At 43.8% G+C, this 19,473-nt stretch overlaps 1 protein-coding gene across 3 annotated transcripts in view; it reads left to right on the top strand.

Annotated features, from left to right (window-relative positions):
* The window catches only part of ADCY8 (adenylate cyclase 8), a 219,017-nt gene that overhangs the window by 198,311 nt on the left and 1,233 nt on the right, over positions 1–19,473 (top strand). For all 3 annotated transcript variants that reach the window (XM_060286929.1, XM_060286928.1, XM_030875821.2), the window contains 3 exons: positions 2,155–2,301; positions 8,623–8,715; positions 17,175–17,289. In XM_060286929.1, the coding sequence (XP_060142912.1) occupies positions 2,155–2,301; positions 8,623–8,715; positions 17,175–17,289 (355 nt within the window). The remainder of the gene's footprint in view (positions 1–2,154; positions 2,302–8,622; positions 8,716–17,174; positions 17,290–19,473) is intronic.

The following is a 19,473-nucleotide window of genomic DNA, read 5'->3' as shown; positions in this document are numbered from 1 at the left end:
GCGTGTGCGTCTTCGTTTCACTTCTTCCAGAAGCATACCTTCAGACAAAGATTCGAGTGCAAGTAATTTGCTTGGAAGTGGTCCCAGGAAGCCCACCCAGGTAGACAGGAGAGTAAGAAGGAAGGTCGGGAAAGGAAAGTAACCCGTTAATGAGGCAGTATCAGACTAGTTACCTCTGTGGGCGACTGGAGCTGAATCCCAGTGGAGAATTCGGACAGTGGTGTACAAAGCATCCCTCAGAGTTATCTGGCCCAAGGCGTGAAGTTGCTGAGGACTCTACACCTGTTCCCATCAGTCATTTGTTAAGAGCAGCTCCTGAGGGGGGCATTGATTTCCCGGAGCTTTCAGCCTGCAGCTCACGTGGGCAGAGTGCCCTCCAGTGGCCACAGAAAAACTCCATGCAAAGAAACGCAAGGGCTGGCTGACTGCCGGACCTTGGAAGAGAGAAAGCAGACCGGGCACGTACAGCATCCGCTACAGTGGGCACAAAAAGCACAAATGCTTCGGTGTTGCTGGGACACAAGGTCCCACACAGGGAATTGCAGGCAATGAAGCTGAAGAGACAGGAGGAGGGGAGTGCAGGAATATGTGAATATGTGTCGTGCTCATGTGTCCCGGGGGCTTTGTCCCGAGGGCAGTTGGAGGGCTTTAAGAACAGGAGAGCCATGGTCAATATTGTGTCATTGAAATATCACTCTGGCTGCCATATGGAACATGCCTTTGGATGAGATAAGACCAGTCCTGAACCCAGGACTAGGCTCTCACATTAATAGTCAAGGAGGAAAACAGGAAGGGCCTGATAGAAAGAAATGATGGGAGGGTTAGAAAAAAATATTTAGGCGACACAAAGAAACCCAGGCAGCCTTGGTAATTTGTTGAATCTGAATATGATGAGGAAGAAAGAGTCAAGGTTGACTCTGAGGGTTTCTAACTTTGATGACTTGTCAATGCTAGTGCCACCAACTGAGTCAGAGAATGAAGTATCAGGAACAGTTCTAGGTGGAGAGGAGATGCATTCAGGCGCAGCATTTATGATCTGAGGAATGCAAGGGCAGCCCAGCACGAGACACAGGAGCTTGAAGCCCAAGGAGAACCGACTTGGAAATAGGATTTTAGGGACTCACACGTGAAAGGCTGAGAGTGAACGAGATAGCCCAGGGAAGGATGTCAACTTTGAACCACGCAGTGAGTCAAGGACAGAACCGTAGCAATCACCAACATTTAAGACAGTAGATAAGCAAAAAATAAATCCTTGAAGGGGCCAGGCACAAGGAAAACAGATGCGGTATAACTAGAAAGTCAGGAGACTTATGAACTTGGCTGTGATCACCACACCAATCTGCAAGAGCGTCCAGGAAGACTTGGACAGGGCTTCGTGTAGAGGTTTTCCCATTTTGTCTGGCAGTCTGACCTGCTCCAGTTTCATTTCGTTTCAGCCTGAGATGTGAATGGACATGGAGAAAAGTAGGAACAGGCAGCGGAGAAAACTAGTTTGAGAAGTATGGATGCGAATGAAGAGAGATAGGCTGGTAGTCAAGCGTCTGCAGGCTCCAGGGCACCTTGTACTTTTTCTTATAGGAGACACTTACAGGAAGTGGAGGAGGAGAGGAGAAAGAAAGAAGAAAGAAAAGGATCCACTGTAGGAGGACGTTGCTGAAGAAGTTAGAGGGGGATCGAGAGATGAGGAAGAAGCATTGATCTTCATCAGGAGAAGGGAAAATGCATTGTCTGGAGTTGAAGCAGAGGAGATGAAAATACAGTGAACTACCTGATTATATGAGTTTGGAACGTGAGAGCCTCAGAGACAAGATCATCTTCTGAGGGGAATCAAGCGGACAGTGAAGTTAAGGAGAGTGGTGTGTGTTGGGACTATAGCCACTGGGGAGAACAGAAAAGGAAGCTGACCGAGGAAAAAATGATGGGCAGGTGGAACTCTGGGTCCAACTGAGGCCGGAGACCATGAATTTTCAATGGTCGCAGCCCCCGTGGTGACGACGCTAAGGTGTCGATGAGATGATGTCAGAGCCCCCATTCTCTGTCCTCTCTATGGGTACCTGTGCATGCCTTCAGGGGCAGGTACACACGGGGAGCGTCACTGCAGACCCTCACCTCTGATGACTGTTTCTGACTCCCTCTGTGTGTCTCTCTGTCCAGGAGCTGTATTCTCAATCCTATGATGCCGTTGGGGTGATGTTTGCCTCCATCCCAGGGTTTGCAGACTTCTACTCTCAGACTGAAATGAACAACCAAGGAGTGGAATGCCTACGCCTGCTGAATGAGATCATTGCCGACTTCGATGAGGTAAACAGAAGCCTGAGAAATTTACAATCACAAATAAGCCTCATGTTGTCGTAGCATTGTGTTGTTCATTGTAACCGATTTCTGCACTTAAAGAATTCCAGACTGCATTGTAAACACAAACAGGTATCATCTAATTTAGTTAACACAATTATCACACAAGATAAACCCTGTCTTCGCTCCTGGAGGATCAGGAATGTGAGCTTCAAAGAGGTTAGAAACTTAAGCCAATGTCACATAACTAGCAAATGGCAAAACCAGGACTTGATCGGAGGCCAGTGCTGTGCAGGCACTAGCATCACAGAGACTGGGCACTGATGGGGACATTTCTCCATCTGCTCAAATTACAATAAAACCATCAATTAGCATTTGGTCAGAGACCTAATCAAAATATAAACATACCCCAGATGGTACTTTCTTCTTCCAGTTTCCAGGAACAAGGGGGATACTCATGCTGAACTTTATTTACATCAATAGACTTAGCAGGAGTGGGTCTCTTCCCCTCTTCACACCCCAGCTTGAAGTAGGACACCTGTGTCCATCCACATGCCTAAACCTGAGACGGGAGGTTAGTGAGTGATTGAGAAAATGCCAGGGAAGAAGCCAAGCAAAAGGGTGGGTTCAGCTAACGTCTACCATCCTCAGCCTGATTTCCCAGGGAGCGCAGGAGTATAAGTGGTACCACAGAGTGGTTGCCACTGAGTCAAGCCTTTTGTACACCTGTATTGGTCAGCCATTGGCCATGGGCTGCCCTGGTGGGTATGTGTGATCTCCCAGGCATCGCCAGCCAGGGGGCTTCCAGGGCTCTTCCCGAAGAATGGGTACAGCAATACGTTGTCAGCAGCCAGCCCTGACGGCACTCTGGAGGATGACCCCATAAAGGAGAGCTGAGTTGGGTACCAACGGCATCTACTCCATCACCCTAGACAAAGTTCTCTCCCTTAATCCCCACCTTCCATCTAGACAGTCCTGTGGAGTCCCCTCACCACCTCACAGTCAAAGCTGCCCTTATCTTGCTTTAGGCCATATCGTTTCTCACCTGCATGACCACAGTCGTCTTACCATTCACCCTCCTGCATCTGACCATCACCAATCACCAAAAGCTGGAGTATTTTGTCACATTCCTTTGAAACCCAAAACCCATTGGTGTCTCCCTTTGCCAGTTCCTCAGAAGGCCAGCGAGGCTTTGCACTTACTGCTCCTGTATCCTCTCCAGCCTTACCTCCCGCCATATGCCACCTGGTCCACCATCCAGCACCATCTCCCTACTTAGAAGCCATCACAAGCCCACCTGGCAGTTTCACATGCTGCTCTTTCCGCCTAGAAATGATGCCACCTTCACCGTACCCCGTCCTCTCTCCCTGGCTCCACAGCCAGCAGAAAACCTAGTACTCATTTAACAGTCCATTCAAACATCATCTCTACTGTGAGGCCTCTTCTAATCCCCCCTCTACCCAGGTAAACGTTGTCACCCTTTTTTCAATGAAAAACTTACACTCTGAAAACTCTTCCATCATAGAGCATGAAATCCTTCAGTTTACAAATCTGCCTCTTAGTTCTGGGGCAGAGACCCCTCTTACTAATCTCCACAGGTGTCTACCACATGTTGACTTTTTCCATATATAACATTTAGTTGTTGTTTATTCCTCACACCAAATCCACAGGGTAGGAATTATTAGCCTTCATTTTATAAATAAGCAAAGCTGAGATTCAGAGACACCAAGAGGGCCCACGCCACACACCACTAAGTGGCAAAGCCGAGTTTTGCACCCAGGTCCGCCATACTGTTTGGATTTTTAATCACCATGTGCGTTGATCTTCACTTAACTGGCATTTCATGGTGCTGGTTTTGGAGTCATAAACTCAACAATGGCCGTTTTAGTTGTCCTAGGAATGAGGATGGGAGTCAAGATAAATAAGACACAGTCACTTCTTGCCTTTCATGGATTCACAGTCCAGTGAGAGAGAGAGTGACTATGAGTTCCCTTTACACAAGGAGTCAGTGGTAAGTACACGTGTATAGAGGGCCTTTCAATGTGGAGAATGGAGGGTGATTCTGTGGTAATGGTACCTTTATCCCATTCTCTGTGCTAAGCCATTAACTCGTGAAGATAAAAATTATACTCTTGGGCTTCCCGGGTGGCGCAGTGGTTGAGAGTCCACCTGCCGATGCAGGGGACGCGGGTTCGTGTCCCGGTCCGGGAAGATCCCACATGCCGCGGAGCGGCTGGGCCCGTGAGCCATGGCCGCTGAGCCTGCGCGACCAGAGACTGTGCTCCACAACGGGAGAGGCCACAACAGTGAGAGGCCCGCGTACCGCAAAGAACAAAAAAAAAATTATACTCTTATGTATTCTGTTAAGTCCCCAGGCCCTCCTACTCTGCCTAGAACATAAGAGATGCTTATAACAGATGCTCACTAAAGTGACTAGTCAACTAATTAACTCATAGGAGACAGAAACCATCTGGCAAATAGTAAGGTGATGGTGGACTAGTCCGATCCAAAACATACTTCCAAATTTTTTTTTTTTTTTTTTTTTTTTTTTTTTTTTTTTTGCGGTACGCGGGCCTCTCACTGCTGTGGCCTCCCCTGTTGCGGAGCACAGGCTCCGGACGCGCAGGCTCAGTGGCCATGGCTCAGGGGCCCAGCCGCTCCGCGGCACGTGGGATCTTCCCGGATCGGGGCACGAACCCGTGTCCCCTGCATCGGCAGGCGGACTCTCAACCACTGCGCCACAAGGGAAGCCCCCCAAAATTTTTTTTTAAAATAACTCTAGTAAAAAGCTCAATCTGACTGAAGGTTGAGACGTCAAGCTTTGTTTTATTTTAAAATCTATAGCACCGCATATCCCCAAAATTCTCACTTCCATGTTTTTAAACTGAAATAAATAAATGTGAAGTAAGTTTGTATCTTGGTGGCCCAAACTGTATCGATAGATACCCTGGAGTCTTCCCAATAAAGCGATGGGGGACAGCGCCCCTAGTGGTAGAGATGGGTGTTTGCAGAGGGAAGTAGGAGAGGCTTAGAGAAGGAATTGGTCCAGGAAGCTGAGCTCTAGACCAGGAGGAGGAAAAAGGAGAAATGGAAAGAGCTGAAAGAGGAGAGAGAGGAGAAGCAGGGACGAGAAGGAGGAAGAAAAAGAAGAGGGGCAAAGGGGAGGAAGAAGAAGAGAGAAAGCAGAGGAGAAGGAAGAAAGAAGAAAATGTAATCAACAGGAAGGGGAAAAACAAAAGGCTTTCCCTGGCTTGCCAACCCCAAGCACTGTCAGCCTTTCTCACGTGGGTCCTTGGGTCACCCAGACCTGCCTTCTTTCTTTGGGTCAAAAGAGACCCTCTAGATTCTGCCCTCACTAAGCTCCAGCCAGACCCCCTTCAGTAACCATACTGCTCTTCTTGCTGATGCAATTACCACAGGAACTTGGCTCCGAGGAAGGCTGAACATTGCCCGGAGCACATGCTCCAGGACTGGGTCTGCAACAGCCCAGCACCAGGGCTCCTCAACCCCCACCCCCGCCCCGGCCTCTTCGAAGGCTGAAGAGCCCTCTCACGTCTCGGGTCTCCACACGGACTAGAGGGTGAACAAGGGGCTGATTAGAAGCCCCACTATGACTCCAGAGGCTTTTAGCTAGAGAGTAGATAAGGTTGCCGTGTGGTTAGTAAATGAAATAGCGAAGCCTCTTGCTGCCTCCTGATCAACTTCTGAAGAGGAGGTAGCTTTGCCTGGACCTGAAGCTGGCCCTCACCCAAGTAGTTCCGAAGAGGAGAGGAAGGAAGAGTTTCCCCTTCCCCCAGGACCCTGGGGAAGTGCAGCTGTAAGCGGGCAGAGGGAGGCAGGTGGGCAGCCAAAGGCATGTCTGGATGCCCCTGCCAACCCTTTCCGTGCTCCCCACCTCCTACTACACAAGCTCCACTGCTAGAAAAAGCCCCCTCACTCTTCACAACTGAAATTGGAAATCACTCACTCAGGGAAGCGGTCCCAGGTGGTCCAGATTTTATCAAAATCATCCATCCTCTTTATTCCTACTCCCGGTATGGTTCCACCATAAACTTTACTAAAACTGAGCCAGGACACCTGTTAGTGTGATGATTTATCTAACATCGGACACCCCTGCCTGGGCTGTTGGTTCCGTGGTGGCTAGGACCTCATGTGTCTTGTTCATCAGACATTGTAGAAGCTCAGCCAGTAGTTGCTGAATTAGCTTCCCACGGCTGCTGTAACAAATGACCACAAAGTTAGTGGCTGGAAATAACAGCAATTCATCCTCTTATAGATTCGAGGTCAGAATCCAGAATGGATCTCACAGGGCTAATCAAGGTGTCAGCAGGGCAGTGTTGCTTCCGGAAGCTCCAGGGGAGAATTCTTTCTTTGCCTTTTCCAGCTTCTAAGGGCCCCCATCCGGCTTGGCTTGTGGCACCTTTCTCTGTCTTTAAAGCCAGCAATCATATCCCTCTGACTTCTGCTTGCTCCGTCACATCTTCTCTGCCTCCTGCCTTCCTCTTTCACTTACAAGAATGCTTGTGATTACCTTGAGCCCGTTACTGAGTCCAAGCTCATGCTGCTTGCCACACGACAGGCCAATAAATGGAGAGACGAGTTGCTGGGACAAGAAATAGCAACTTTATTCAGAAAGCCAGCAGATAGAGAAGGTGGTGGACTAGTGTCCTAAAGAACCATCTTGCCTGGGTTTGGGTGCTAGTTTCTTTTATAGAAGAAAGAGGGGGAAGTAAGGAGGCAAAGTAAAAAGAAAAGAAAGCAGTACGTTGTTACATATGTCCTGGTTCCCGCCAGACTCCGGAGGGGATGTGTTAATTTCCTCTTTCCTGCAGCCGTTCATAGGTGGGCCTGGTCAGGATGTTTCCTGTGAGCTTAATGTAAGGTATTTTAGCTTAATCCTCAGGCATGAGAGGCAGTGTTCCTGGAGATGGGCCATTATGTATACTTTAAGCCTATAGGCAGCATCACTTTAGTGATTAACTTATAGCAAAAGCAATAGAATACAAAGGTTAAAGTAAAAGAAACGGATCTGATATGGAGTCATATTTGTTCTTCCCTATTACAAGCCCACACAGATAACCCAGGAAATTGCCCCATCACAAAATCATTCACTTAATCACATCTGCAATGTCCTTTTTACTATGTAAGGTAACATATCCATAGGTTCCAGGGACTAAGACATGGACTTTTGAGGTGGGGGGACAAGCAGAGAGAGCATTATTCTCTTAGCACAGTTGCTAAATAAGAGACCAAGGTTTCCCTTCCTTGGCGTTAAAATCCAAACTGCAGGTGAGGATGGAGGAAATGGCAAGGATGGTACCCATTCTTCCATACAGGTATTCACCATCCCTACTGTGTGCTAGGCTCTGTCTAGGTGCTGAGTAGTAAATACAAGAGGCAAAAATACCTGCCTCCAGGAATTTTACAGTTTAGTAGGAAAGATGACAATATATAAACACAGTCAGGGATAAGTGCTAAGGAGAGAAGATAAAGCAGGAAGAAGATGAGAATATGTATGTGGGGACAGGATATTGTGTTCGGTTTTGCATGGGGTGATCAGCAAGACCCCACTGGGATGACACTTGAGGAAAGACCTGGAAGAGGTGAGGGATGAGCCATGTAGTTGTCTGAAGGAAGAGCGTCCCAACAGGGGAACAGCAGATGCAAAGGTCCTGAGGCAGAAACAGGCTTGGCTTGTTAGAACCAGCAAGGAGGTCAGTGTGCCTGGAACAGGGTGAGCGAAGGCGACAGGGCATGGCAGGTCTTTCAGGGCATGGTGAAAACTCTGGCTTTGACCCTGAGTAGAATGGGAAGCCACAGAGCAGGGACATGGTCTGACTTCCATTTAAACAGGATCACTCTGGCTGCCATGCTGGGAGTGTGGAGGTAAAGACTGGGATTAGGTACGTTATTGCAATACAATAACCAGGTGTAAACTAATGGTGGCTTAGACCAGGGTACTGGCAGGAAATGCTAAGATTTTTACATGCATGCTGAGAGTAAAGCCAAAAGGATGTGTTGATGGATTTGGGAATATTGGCAATTTTTTCTTTAAACTAATAAGATAGCTTTGTTTATTTCAAAGATTCTTAGAAACAGATCTAAGAGTATCTGGTCACACCCATCTCGGCACTTGGCACTTAGCCGGTGCTCAGTAGACATCTGTTGAGAGCCTGAATGTTTGATTCTCAGAGAGAAAAGTGGCTACCTCAAGGATGCTAAACCATTCCGAGGTGGTCCTCACTCTGAGCCAGGGGCCTGTTTCCAGGAGCCCCAGGCTGCCGGGAGCACAAATACCAGGACTGACACTGTTGCCTGAATCTGTTTCAGCTGCTTGGTGAAGACCGGTTTCAAGACATTGAAAAGATTAAGACCATTGGCAGCACCTACATGGCCGTGTCAGGCCTGTCACCTGAAAAACAGGTAAAGGAATGCTTTGGACTCAGCCACAGCCTATGGCAGGGACCTTACTCTGGTCAGGTTGCTGAAGGTGGTGGAGCTGTCATCACCGGGAAACCTGAGGACAGGTAGGGAGAAAATCCGATGAAGTGGACATCTAGGCGTGTGCGGTACCTGTACCCCTGAGGTAAGCAGGGTCTACTGGGTGTAGTGATGCTTCCTTATGATTGAGAAGCCTCTAGTCTTCATTCTGAACCTCGCTGTTCACTAGATGAACAAAATCAGGACCAAGAAATACCCTGGTATGATTTAATTGTAGGTGTTACTAAGCCCCTGATCCCAGCCTGTTTTATTCTTACTTTTGTTTTCTCCTCCAGAAGTAATAATAATAATAGCTCTGCTTTTTTGAGAGGTGACTGTGCCAGACACTAGTGTTAAGTGGGAAACTACCATCCACCTTCCAGGGCCCATGGCTGACTTACCTGAGATAGAGTCATGCTGGCCACACAAAGTCTTGCACCTGGTAGGTCCTCCATAAATGCTCTATGGAAATGGGCATAAGCGGCCAGGGAGAGGAATCCTCATTCCTCCTCATTCTTCTTTGCTCACTTTACAACTAAAAACCTAGAACTATTCCAAGACTATCTGAGAAGAAACCCTTTATAGTCATTAGGTACCTGTGCACATCACTCTGCCACAGGGGTCCAGAAACACATCTCCCAGGCCAAATCCAGCCCACCATCTGTTTTTTTGTTGGTTTGTTTTTTGTTGTTGTCAACATGCAGTTTTATTTTCTGAGGCAAATCACTTAACCTCTTTAAATTTAAACATTCTTATGAAATGCAAGGGTTGTCTAGTTGAACTCTGTAGGTGTGCCAGTAACTCAGGACCCAAAGATGAATAAATCATATTTTGCCCTTATATTATTCACAGCCTAGGGACTGGCAGAGATGTAAATTAACAGTTGCAGGCCAGTGTGCAGTCTAAGCTAAAAAATGCAAGCAAAGAGTTGGGAGAGCAAAGAAGTATAATAATATAGAGAGAGTGACCTAAGTGCTTCCAAATTACAAAAAGGATTGGTGATATTTTTGCCTCTAATAACAAATTTCATTGCAAATTGCTACACATTTCAAATCCTATACCAAGAAAATTTGAAATATCTCTTTTCAGCAATGGTCCTCTCAAATAGACACACTAATATTCTAGGTATTACCATTATGCCATATCTTTACAGGCACAGCATGTATGTAATAGTACTATCTATTGAAGACTTGGTTAGTCCTGCTTAGTAAATGTTTAACAGTTAGGGAGAGCTAAATCATTATACAACAAGTTCATTAAAATGACTTTATTATTATGGTAAAGAATCTGAGCTTTGTCAAATATTTCCAGTGTTAAAAATATACAAATAGGTTTATATTTTACAATAAAATACTATCAAAAAGTAATGACAGTTAAATCAGTTCTTAAATGGTGGGCATGGTTAGAATTTGTAGAAAGGAAGTGAAATGTGATCAAAAAGGGAATTGTGGAGGACATTCAAGATGGTGGAAGAGTAAGACGTGGAGATCATCTTCCTCTCCACAAATACTCAAAAATACATTTACATGTGGAACAACTACTGCAGAACACCTACTGAACGCTGGCAGAAGACCTCAGACTTCCCAAAAGGCAAGAAACTCCCCACGTACCTAGCCATGTGGCTGACAGGTTCTTGGTGCTCCGGCCGGGTGTCAGGCCTGAGCCTCTGAGGTGGGAGAGCTGAGTTCAGGACATTGGACCACCAGACACCTTCCGGCTCCACGTAACATCAATTGGCGAGAGCTCACCCAGAGATCTCTCTCTCAATGCTAAGACCCAGCTCCGCTCAACAAACAGCAAGCCACAGTGCTGGAGAACCCTATGCCAAACAACTAGCAAGACAGGAAGACAACCCCACCCATTAGCAGAGAGGCTTCCTAAAATCATAATAAGTTCACAGACACCCTAAAACACACCACTGGACGTGGTCCTGCCCACCAAAAAGACAAGATCCAGCCTCATCCACCAGAACACAGGCACCAGTCCCCTCCACCAGGAAGCCTACACAACCCACTGAACCAACCTTACCCACTGGGGTCGATAGCAAAAACAATGGGAACTATGAACCTGCAGCCTGTGAAAAGGAGACCCCAAACACAGTAAGTAAAGCAAAATGAGAAGACAGAGAAATACACAGCAGATGAAGGAGCAAGGTAAAAACCCACCAGACCAAACAAATGAAGAGGAAATAGTCAGTCTATCTGAAAAGGAATTCAGAGTAATGATAGTAAAGATGATCCAAAATCTTGGAAATAGAATGGGGAGAATACAAGAAACGTTTAACAAGGACCTAGAAGAACTAAAGAGCAAACAAACAATGATGAACAGCACAATAAATGAAATTTAAAATTCTCTAGAAGGAATCAATAGCAGAATAACTGAGGCAGAAGAACGGATAAGTGACCTGGAAGATAAAATAGTGGAAATAACTACAGCAGAGCAGAATAAAGAAAAAAGAGTGAAAAGAATTGAGGACAGTCTCAGAGACCTCTAGGACAACATTAAACACACCAACAGTCGAATTATACGGGTCCCAGAAGAAGAAGGGAAAAAGAAAAGGACTGAGAAAATATTTGAAGAGATTATAGTTGAAAACTTCCCTAATATGGGAAAGGAAATAGTCAAGTCCAGGAAGTGCAGTGAGTCCCATACAGGATAAATCCAAGAAGAAACACGCCATGACACATATTAATCAAACTATGAAAAATTAAATACAAAGAAAAAGTATTAAAAGCAGCAAGGGAAAAGCAACAAATAACATACAAGGGAATCCCCATAAGATTAACAGCTGATCTTTCAGCAGAAACTCAGCAAGCTAGAAGGGAGGGGCAGGACATATTTAAAGTGGTGAAAGGGAAAAACCTACAACCAAGATGACTCTACCCAGCAAGGATCTCATTCAGATTCGACAGAGAAATTAAATCCTTTACAGATAAGCAAAAGCTAAGAGAATTCAGCACCACCAAACCAGCTTTACAACAAATGCTAAAGGAACTTCTCTAGGCAGGAAACACAAGAGAAGGAAAAGACCTACAATAACAAACCCAAAACAATTAAGAAAATGGTAATAGGAACATACATATCGATAATTACCTTAAATGTAAATGGATTACGTGCTCCAACCCAAAGACATAGTCTGGATGAATGGATACAAAGACAAGACCTGGATATATGCTGTCTACAAGAGACCCACTTTAGACCTAGGGGCACAAACAGACTGAAAGTGAGGGGATGGAAAAAGATATTCCATGCAAATGGAAATCAAAAGAAAGCTGGCATAATAATTCTCATATCAGACAAAATAGACTTTAAAATAAAGACTATTACAAGAGACAAAGAAGGACACTACATAATGATCAAGGGATCAATCCAAGAAGATATAACAATTGTAAATATTTATGCACCCAACATAGGAGCACCTCAATACATAAGGCAAATGCTAACAGCCACAAAAGGGGAAATTGACGGTAACACGATAATAGTAGGAGACTTTAACACTCCACTTTCACCAGTGGACAGTTCAACCAAAATGAAAATAAATAAGGAAACACAAGTTTTAAATGACACATTAAACAAGATGGATTTAACTGATATTTATAAGACAGTCCTTCCAAAGACAACAGAATACACTTTCTTCTCAAGTGCTCATGGAACATTTTCCAGGATAGATCACATCTCCGGTCACAAATCAAGCCTTGGTAAATTTAAGAAAATTGAAATCGTATCAAGTATCTTTTCCAACCACAATGCTATGAGACTAGATATCAATTACAGGGAAAAAATCTGTAAAAAATACAAACACATGGAGGCTTAACAATACACTACTAGATAACCAAGAGATCACTGAAGAAATCAAATAGGAAATCAAAAAATACCTAGAAACAAATGACAATGAAAACATGACAACCCAAAACCTATGGGATGCAGCAAAAGCAGTTCTAAGAGGGAAGTTTATAGCAATACAATCCTACCTCAGAAAACGAGAAAAATCTCAAATAAACAACATAACCTTATACCTAAAGCAATCAGGAGAAGAAGAACAAGAAAACCCCAAAGTTAACAGAAGGAAAGAAATCATAGAGATCAGATCAGAAATAAATGAAAAAGAAATGAAGGAAACGATCGCAAAGATCAATAAAACTAAAAGCTGGTTCTTTGAGAAGATAAACAAAATTGATAAACCATTAACCAGACTCATCAACAAAAAAAGGGAGAAGACTCAAATCAACAGAATTAGAAATGAAAAAGGAGAAGTAACAACTGAAACTGCAAAAATACAAAGGATCATGAGAGATTACTACAAGCAAATATATTCCAATAAAATGGACAACCTGGAAGAAAAGGACAAATTCTTAGAAAAGCACAGCCTTCCAAGACTGAACCAGGAAGAAGTGGAAAATATCAACAGACCAATCACAAGCACTGAAATTGAGATTGTGATTAAAAATTTCCAACAAACAAAAGCCCAGGACCAGATGGCTTCACAGGCAAATTCTATCAAACATTTAGAGAAGAGCTAACACCTATCCTTCTCAAACTCTTCCAAAATATAGAAGAGGAAGGAACACTCCGAAACTCATTCTATGAGGCCACCATCACCCTGATACCCAAACCAGACAAAGATGTCACAAAAAAGATAACTACAGGCCAATATCACTGATGAACTTAGATGCAAAAATCTTCAAGAAAATACTAGCATACAGAATCCAACAGCACATTTAAAGGATCATAGACCATGATCAAGTGGGATTTATCCCAGGAATGCAAGGATTCTTCAATATACACAAATCAATCAATGTGATACACCATATTAACAAACTGAGGGATAAAAACCATATGATAATCTCAGTAGATGCAGAAAAAGCTTTCAACAAAATTCAACACCTATTTATGATAAAAACTCTCCAGAAAGCAGGCATAGAGGGAACTTAACCTCAACAAAATAAAGGCCATATATGACAAACCCACAGCCAATATTGTTCTCAATGGTGAAAAACTGAAACCATTTCCACTAAGATCAGGAGCAAGACAAGGTTGCCCACTCTCACCACTATTATTCAACTTAGTTTTGGAAGTTTTAGCCACAGCAATCAGAGATGAAAAAGAAATGAAAGGAATCCAAATCAGAAGAGAAGAAGTAAAACTGTCACTGTTACTATACATAGAGAATCCTAAAGGTGCTACCAGAAAACTACTAAAGCTAATCAATGAATTTGGTAAAGTAGCAGGATACAAAATTAATGCATAGAAATCTCTTGCATTCCTATACACTAGTGATGAAAAATCTAGAAGAGAAATTAAGGAAACCCTCCCATTTACCATTGCAACAAAAAGAATAAAATACCTAGGAATAAACCTACCTAAGGAGACAAAAGACCTGTATGCAAAAAACTATAAGACACTGATCAAAGAAGTTAAAGATGATACAAATAGATGGAGAGATATACCATGTTCTTGGATTGGAAGAATCAACATTGTGAAAATGACTATAGTACCCAAAGCAACCTACAGATTCAATGCAACCCCTACTGTACTACCAATGGCATTTTTCCCAGAACTAGAACAAAAAATTTCATAATTTGTATGGCAACACAAAAGACCCCGAATAACCAAAGCAATCTTGAGAAAGAAGAATGGAGCTGGAGGAATCAGGCTCCCTGACTTCAGACTATACTACAAAGCTACAGTTATCAAGACAGTATGGTACTGGAACAGAAACAGAAATATAGGTCAATGGAACAAGAGAGAAAGCCCAGAGATAAACCCACGCACATATTGTCACCTTATTTTTGATAAAGGAGGCAAGAATATACAATGGAGAAAAGGCAGCCTCTTCAATAAGTGGTGCTGGGAAAACTGGACAGCTACATGTAAAAGAATGAAATTAGAACACTCCCTAACACCATACACAAAAATAAACTCAAAATGGATTAAAGACCTAAATGGAAGGCCAGACACTATAAAACTCTTAGAGGAAAACATAGGCAGAACACTCTATGACATAAATCACAGCAAGATCCTTTTGACCCACCTCCTAGAGAAATGGAAACAAAAATAAACAAATGGACCTCATGAAACTTAAAAGCTTTTGCACAGCAAAGGAAACCATAAACAAGACGAAAAGACAAACCTCAGAATGGGAGAAAATATTTGCAAACGAAGCAACCAACAAAGGATTAATCTCCAAAATATACAAGCAGCTCATGCAGCTCAATATCAAAAAACAAACAGCCCAATCCCAAAATGGGTAGAAGATCTAAATAGACATTTCTCCAAAGAAGATATACAGATTGCCAACAAACACATGAAAGAATGCTCAACACCACTACTCATTAGAGAAATGCAAATCAAAACTACAATGAGGTATCACCTCACACCAATCAGAATGCCCATCATCAAAAAATCTAGGAACAATAAGTGCTGGAGAGGGTGTGGAGAAAAGGGAACACTGTTGGTGGGAATGTAAATTGATACAGCCACTATGGAGAACAGTATGGAGGTTCCTTAAAAAACTAAAAATAGAACTACCATATGACTCAGCAATCCCACTACTGGGCATATTCCCTGAGAAAACCATAATTCAAAAAGAGTCATGTACCACAATGTTCACTGCAGCACTATTTACAATAGTCAGGACATGGAAGCAACCTAAATGCCCATCGACAGAGGAATGGATAAAGAAGATGTGGCACATATATACAATGGAATATTACTCAGCCACAAAAAGAAACGAAATTGAGTTATTTGTAGTGAAGTGGGTGGACCTAGAGTCTGTCATACAGAGTGAAGTAAGTCAGAAAGAGAAAAACAAATACCATATGCTAACACATATATATGGAACCTAAAAAAAAATGGTTCTGAAGAGCCTAGGAGCAGGATAGGAATAAAGACACAGACGCAGAGACTGGACTTAAGGACATAGGGAGGGGGAAGGGTAAGCTGGGATGAAGTGAGAGAGTGGCATGGACATATATACACTACCAAATGTAAAATAGATAGCTAGTGGGAAGCAGCCGCATAGCACAGGGAGATCAGCTCGGTGCTTTGTGACCACCTAGAGGGGTGGGATAGGGAGGGTGGGAGGGAGGGAGACGCGAGAGGGAGGGGATATGGGGATATATGTATATGTATAGCTGATTCACTTTGTTGTGCGGCAGAAACTAACAATAATGCAAAGCCATTATACTCCAATAAAGATGTTAAAAAGAACTTTTTTAATAAAATAAATTTTTTGAAAAAAGGAACTGTTAGGTACAGCTGGCAACAGTGTGGGTGAATATAGAAAACATGGATTTTGACTGGGCCAGTAGCTGTCAGGGAATATATAAGTGAATCTTTGAAACCTAGATATGATTCTTTCATATAAATAATTTAATGAAGTATAATTACACCAGAGTATATAGTGTAGTTATAATTTAAAATTATCCCCCCAAAACACAAATACACAAACATATATCAAATATTGTATTTCAAGGTCTCATTGACTTAGGAGCTTCTAATGAAAATTTTAAGTATTTTCTCCCCAGCATCACCACCTCCAAAAACAAATTTAAATGTAAATAATTAACATTGTATACGTTTTAGATTGACGTGGTGGCGATGGTAGAACGTGTAAACACTGGATGGTAGCATTAGAAGTATTGATTAAAAAATAACTTCAGTTTGGAAATACTGATAGACCATCATCCCAACTGCTATACTGGTGATCTGATGTATCCACTATCTGTTTTCGTAAATAAAGTTTTATTGGAACACAGCCACATGCATTCATTTATATTTTGCCTATGGCTCCTGTCTGGCTAAAATGGCAGTGTTGGGTAGTCATGACAAAGACCACACGGCCCACAAAGCCTAAAATACTTGCTATCTGGCCCTTTGCTGACTGCCAACCTCTGCTCTCGAGGGGCACAGAATTCTTTCACATACACAATCTCATTCAGTCCTCATGAGGTAGGCAGGGCAACTATGCTTATCCCCATTATATGGATGAGGAAACTGAGGTTCAGAGAGCAAATGTCTATGTGAAACATCTATTAAACAGACACTGTGAGTACTTCAAAGGAAATAGACATGGTTCCTAGATTGGAAACCTCACATATATGAACATAAGGGTGTGTAGACACACACACACACACACACACACACACAAGTGAACAGCATCAACTTGAACAGACAAGGGTAGGGGTGGGGAATGGAATCTGAGAGTCACACATATTACACTCTCTGAAACAAATTTCCTGGTACCCTGTGTTTCTGGACACTGACTTAGGTGTACAGAGCTCACACACCTGCTCACTTCCCCTGAAGGCATGTGTGGGTGAGGTAGGACACAGACCAGACCCCGCTGCAGCAATGCTCCTGTTTGCCCCATCGAATGACCTCTTCTCTCATGTTTGCTACAGCAATGTGAAGATAAGTGGGAACATCTGTGTGCCCTGGCCGACTTCTCTCTCGCCCTGACCGAAAGCATACAGGAGATCAACAAGCATTCTTTCAACAATTTTGAGCTCCGGATTGGTGAGTAGCAGCTCCAAGTGTGGCACCTCGGGGACCCACTGAGCTGTCTGGCCTTGCTCTATCGAGCCCTCCCGTGCCCTGGGCATCAAGCCAGGGGAGCTTTTTCCCGCAAAAGGCAGCAAATTTAGTGTGACCTGGCCAAGGACAGGCCTGTCTGGGCTTCCTCTCGCTCAAGATGCTGGAAGCCGTGGAAGGATTTTGGCCTGTGTGCAGAAACACCAAGCAACTGATAGACGACAGCCACCTGTCCTCCAACTTGTCCAGAATCCCATCCACACAAGGCCCTGATTAGAGAGGTAGCTGTCTAATCAGTCGTTTCCTCCCGTCTTCTACGTCACCAGATACTGGAGGTCAATGCATCACTCTCCCGTTCTCCTGGATAACACCCTGAGCCAAAAGCAGGATTCTGGTCCTGGGGATGTCACATGCTGACTTGAGCCAGGGACAGGCAGTTAGCTTTATAGCTCTTCACTCGGCCACACAGCTCATCCTCCTTTGGGCTTAGGTACTCCCTTGTGCAAAATGACAACAGTCACGGCTATGTAATAATAGTCATCTGCAATTTGGATAACTTGTTAATTTCTTCAGCATCTCCGCGGAGTCTGGAGGGGGCCTCCTAAAGCATAGTCTGAAAGCCCCTGCTCTAGTCCACATTCACATTCTACAGATGGGAAAACTCAGGCCCAGAGAAGGGGAGTAGCTAGCCTACAATCACACAGCCAAATGGTCATCCTGGCAGCGACTCCAGGACTTCCTGACTGAGACCAGCGACATTCTGGCGGCCAGCGTGCGGCCTAAAACAAATGTTACAGCCGTCCTCATGTCTTAGGTGTCCTCTGGCTGTCATGCCATTTTACTTTCTTGGTTCTCCCTTAGCAGCTTTCAAGTATAAAGGGTCAGGTAATACCCATGCCTGACTTGTCAGATCTAAGGAATGTCACATGCCTTTGTTCACTGGAATAAATAAGTGATATTTTTATATTTTGATCTATGGATGGGGTGCTCAGGGCTTGTTTCCAGATCTTCCAACAACCCTACATGTCCTTTCTGAAATCATTGAATACATGATTGAACTGGGAATAAAAAGCAGAACTATAACCTTGAACAAAGGCTGTGTAATTTCAGGAGGTGTTGCTGGAATTAAGGCCAACCCTTGGTGTGATACATTATTCTCCTGGTATAGTTCAGAGGTTAGAAAATCATGTTCCCAATGGGATTGAGCCTTTCACTTTGTGTTTTGGGTCTGCTGTAACCAGCTCTATGACTTTGGGCAAGTCATTTAAACCCTCTGAGTGTCAGTTTCCTCATGTGTGAACTGGGAGTTATATTATTACCTCCCCTGCCTACCTCATAGCAGTAAGAAGAGATGTGAATGGAATAGTGGTTATGGAAGGGCTCTGCAAATTTTAGGGCAATGTCCATCCTTGTGATTCCCATGCATTCTGCAAGAACTGTTTCTCGAAGTTCACAGTTCTATCTTATACGTGTGTGTGTGTGTGTATGTGTGTGTGTGTGTGTGTGTGTGTGTATGTGTGTGTGTGTCTTGCTTTTCCCTCTGCCTGGAATGATCTAACTCAGATATCTGCATGGCTTATACTATCACTTTCTCTAGATCTCTGCTCAGAAAGGCCTTTCCTAACCACCATACTCCAAAATACACCCTCCTCTATTTTTCTATCCCTTTAACCTGATTGGTTTTTCTTTATCACCTTTATCATTCACTGATACTATATTGCATTTTTTAAATTATTTTCCGTCTCTCCCCAGTAGCAGGTAAGCTCCATGAGGGCTGGGGCTATGTCTTTTTTCTTTCCCACCATAGCCCCAATACCTGGAACAGTGTCTGCTTTATAGTAGATGCCTAGTCAATGTTTGCAGAATGAATGAGAAATCCTTAGTCTAGTAAAAGGAGACATATATGCCCGTGAATGTGTTTAGTGGAATACTGTCATTCCTTTAAAAAAAAAGTCTGTATTTCCTAAACAAGGAGGTCTTGAAATTGTGATCTACCAAATAACCTGTGGGATTGGGGGTAAATGACAGTCCAAGCAGAGAGAAAGCCAGGGACAGAGGCACAGAGGTGGAAACGCCAGCAGATTAGGGGAACTCGAGCAGTGCAGTATGGAGACGGTGCAAAGGTGAGGGAGAGGGTGGTGACAAAAATGAGGCTGGCAAGTTAGGCAA

This window comes from Globicephala melas, chromosome 17 (genome assembly GCF_963455315.2).
Source record: "Globicephala melas chromosome 17, mGloMel1.2, whole genome shotgun sequence".
Taxonomy (NCBI): domain Eukaryota; kingdom Metazoa; phylum Chordata; class Mammalia; order Artiodactyla; family Delphinidae; genus Globicephala; species Globicephala melas.
The sequence above is the reverse complement of the archived record's forward strand: the minus strand, read 5'-3'. Positions and strand labels throughout refer to the sequence as shown.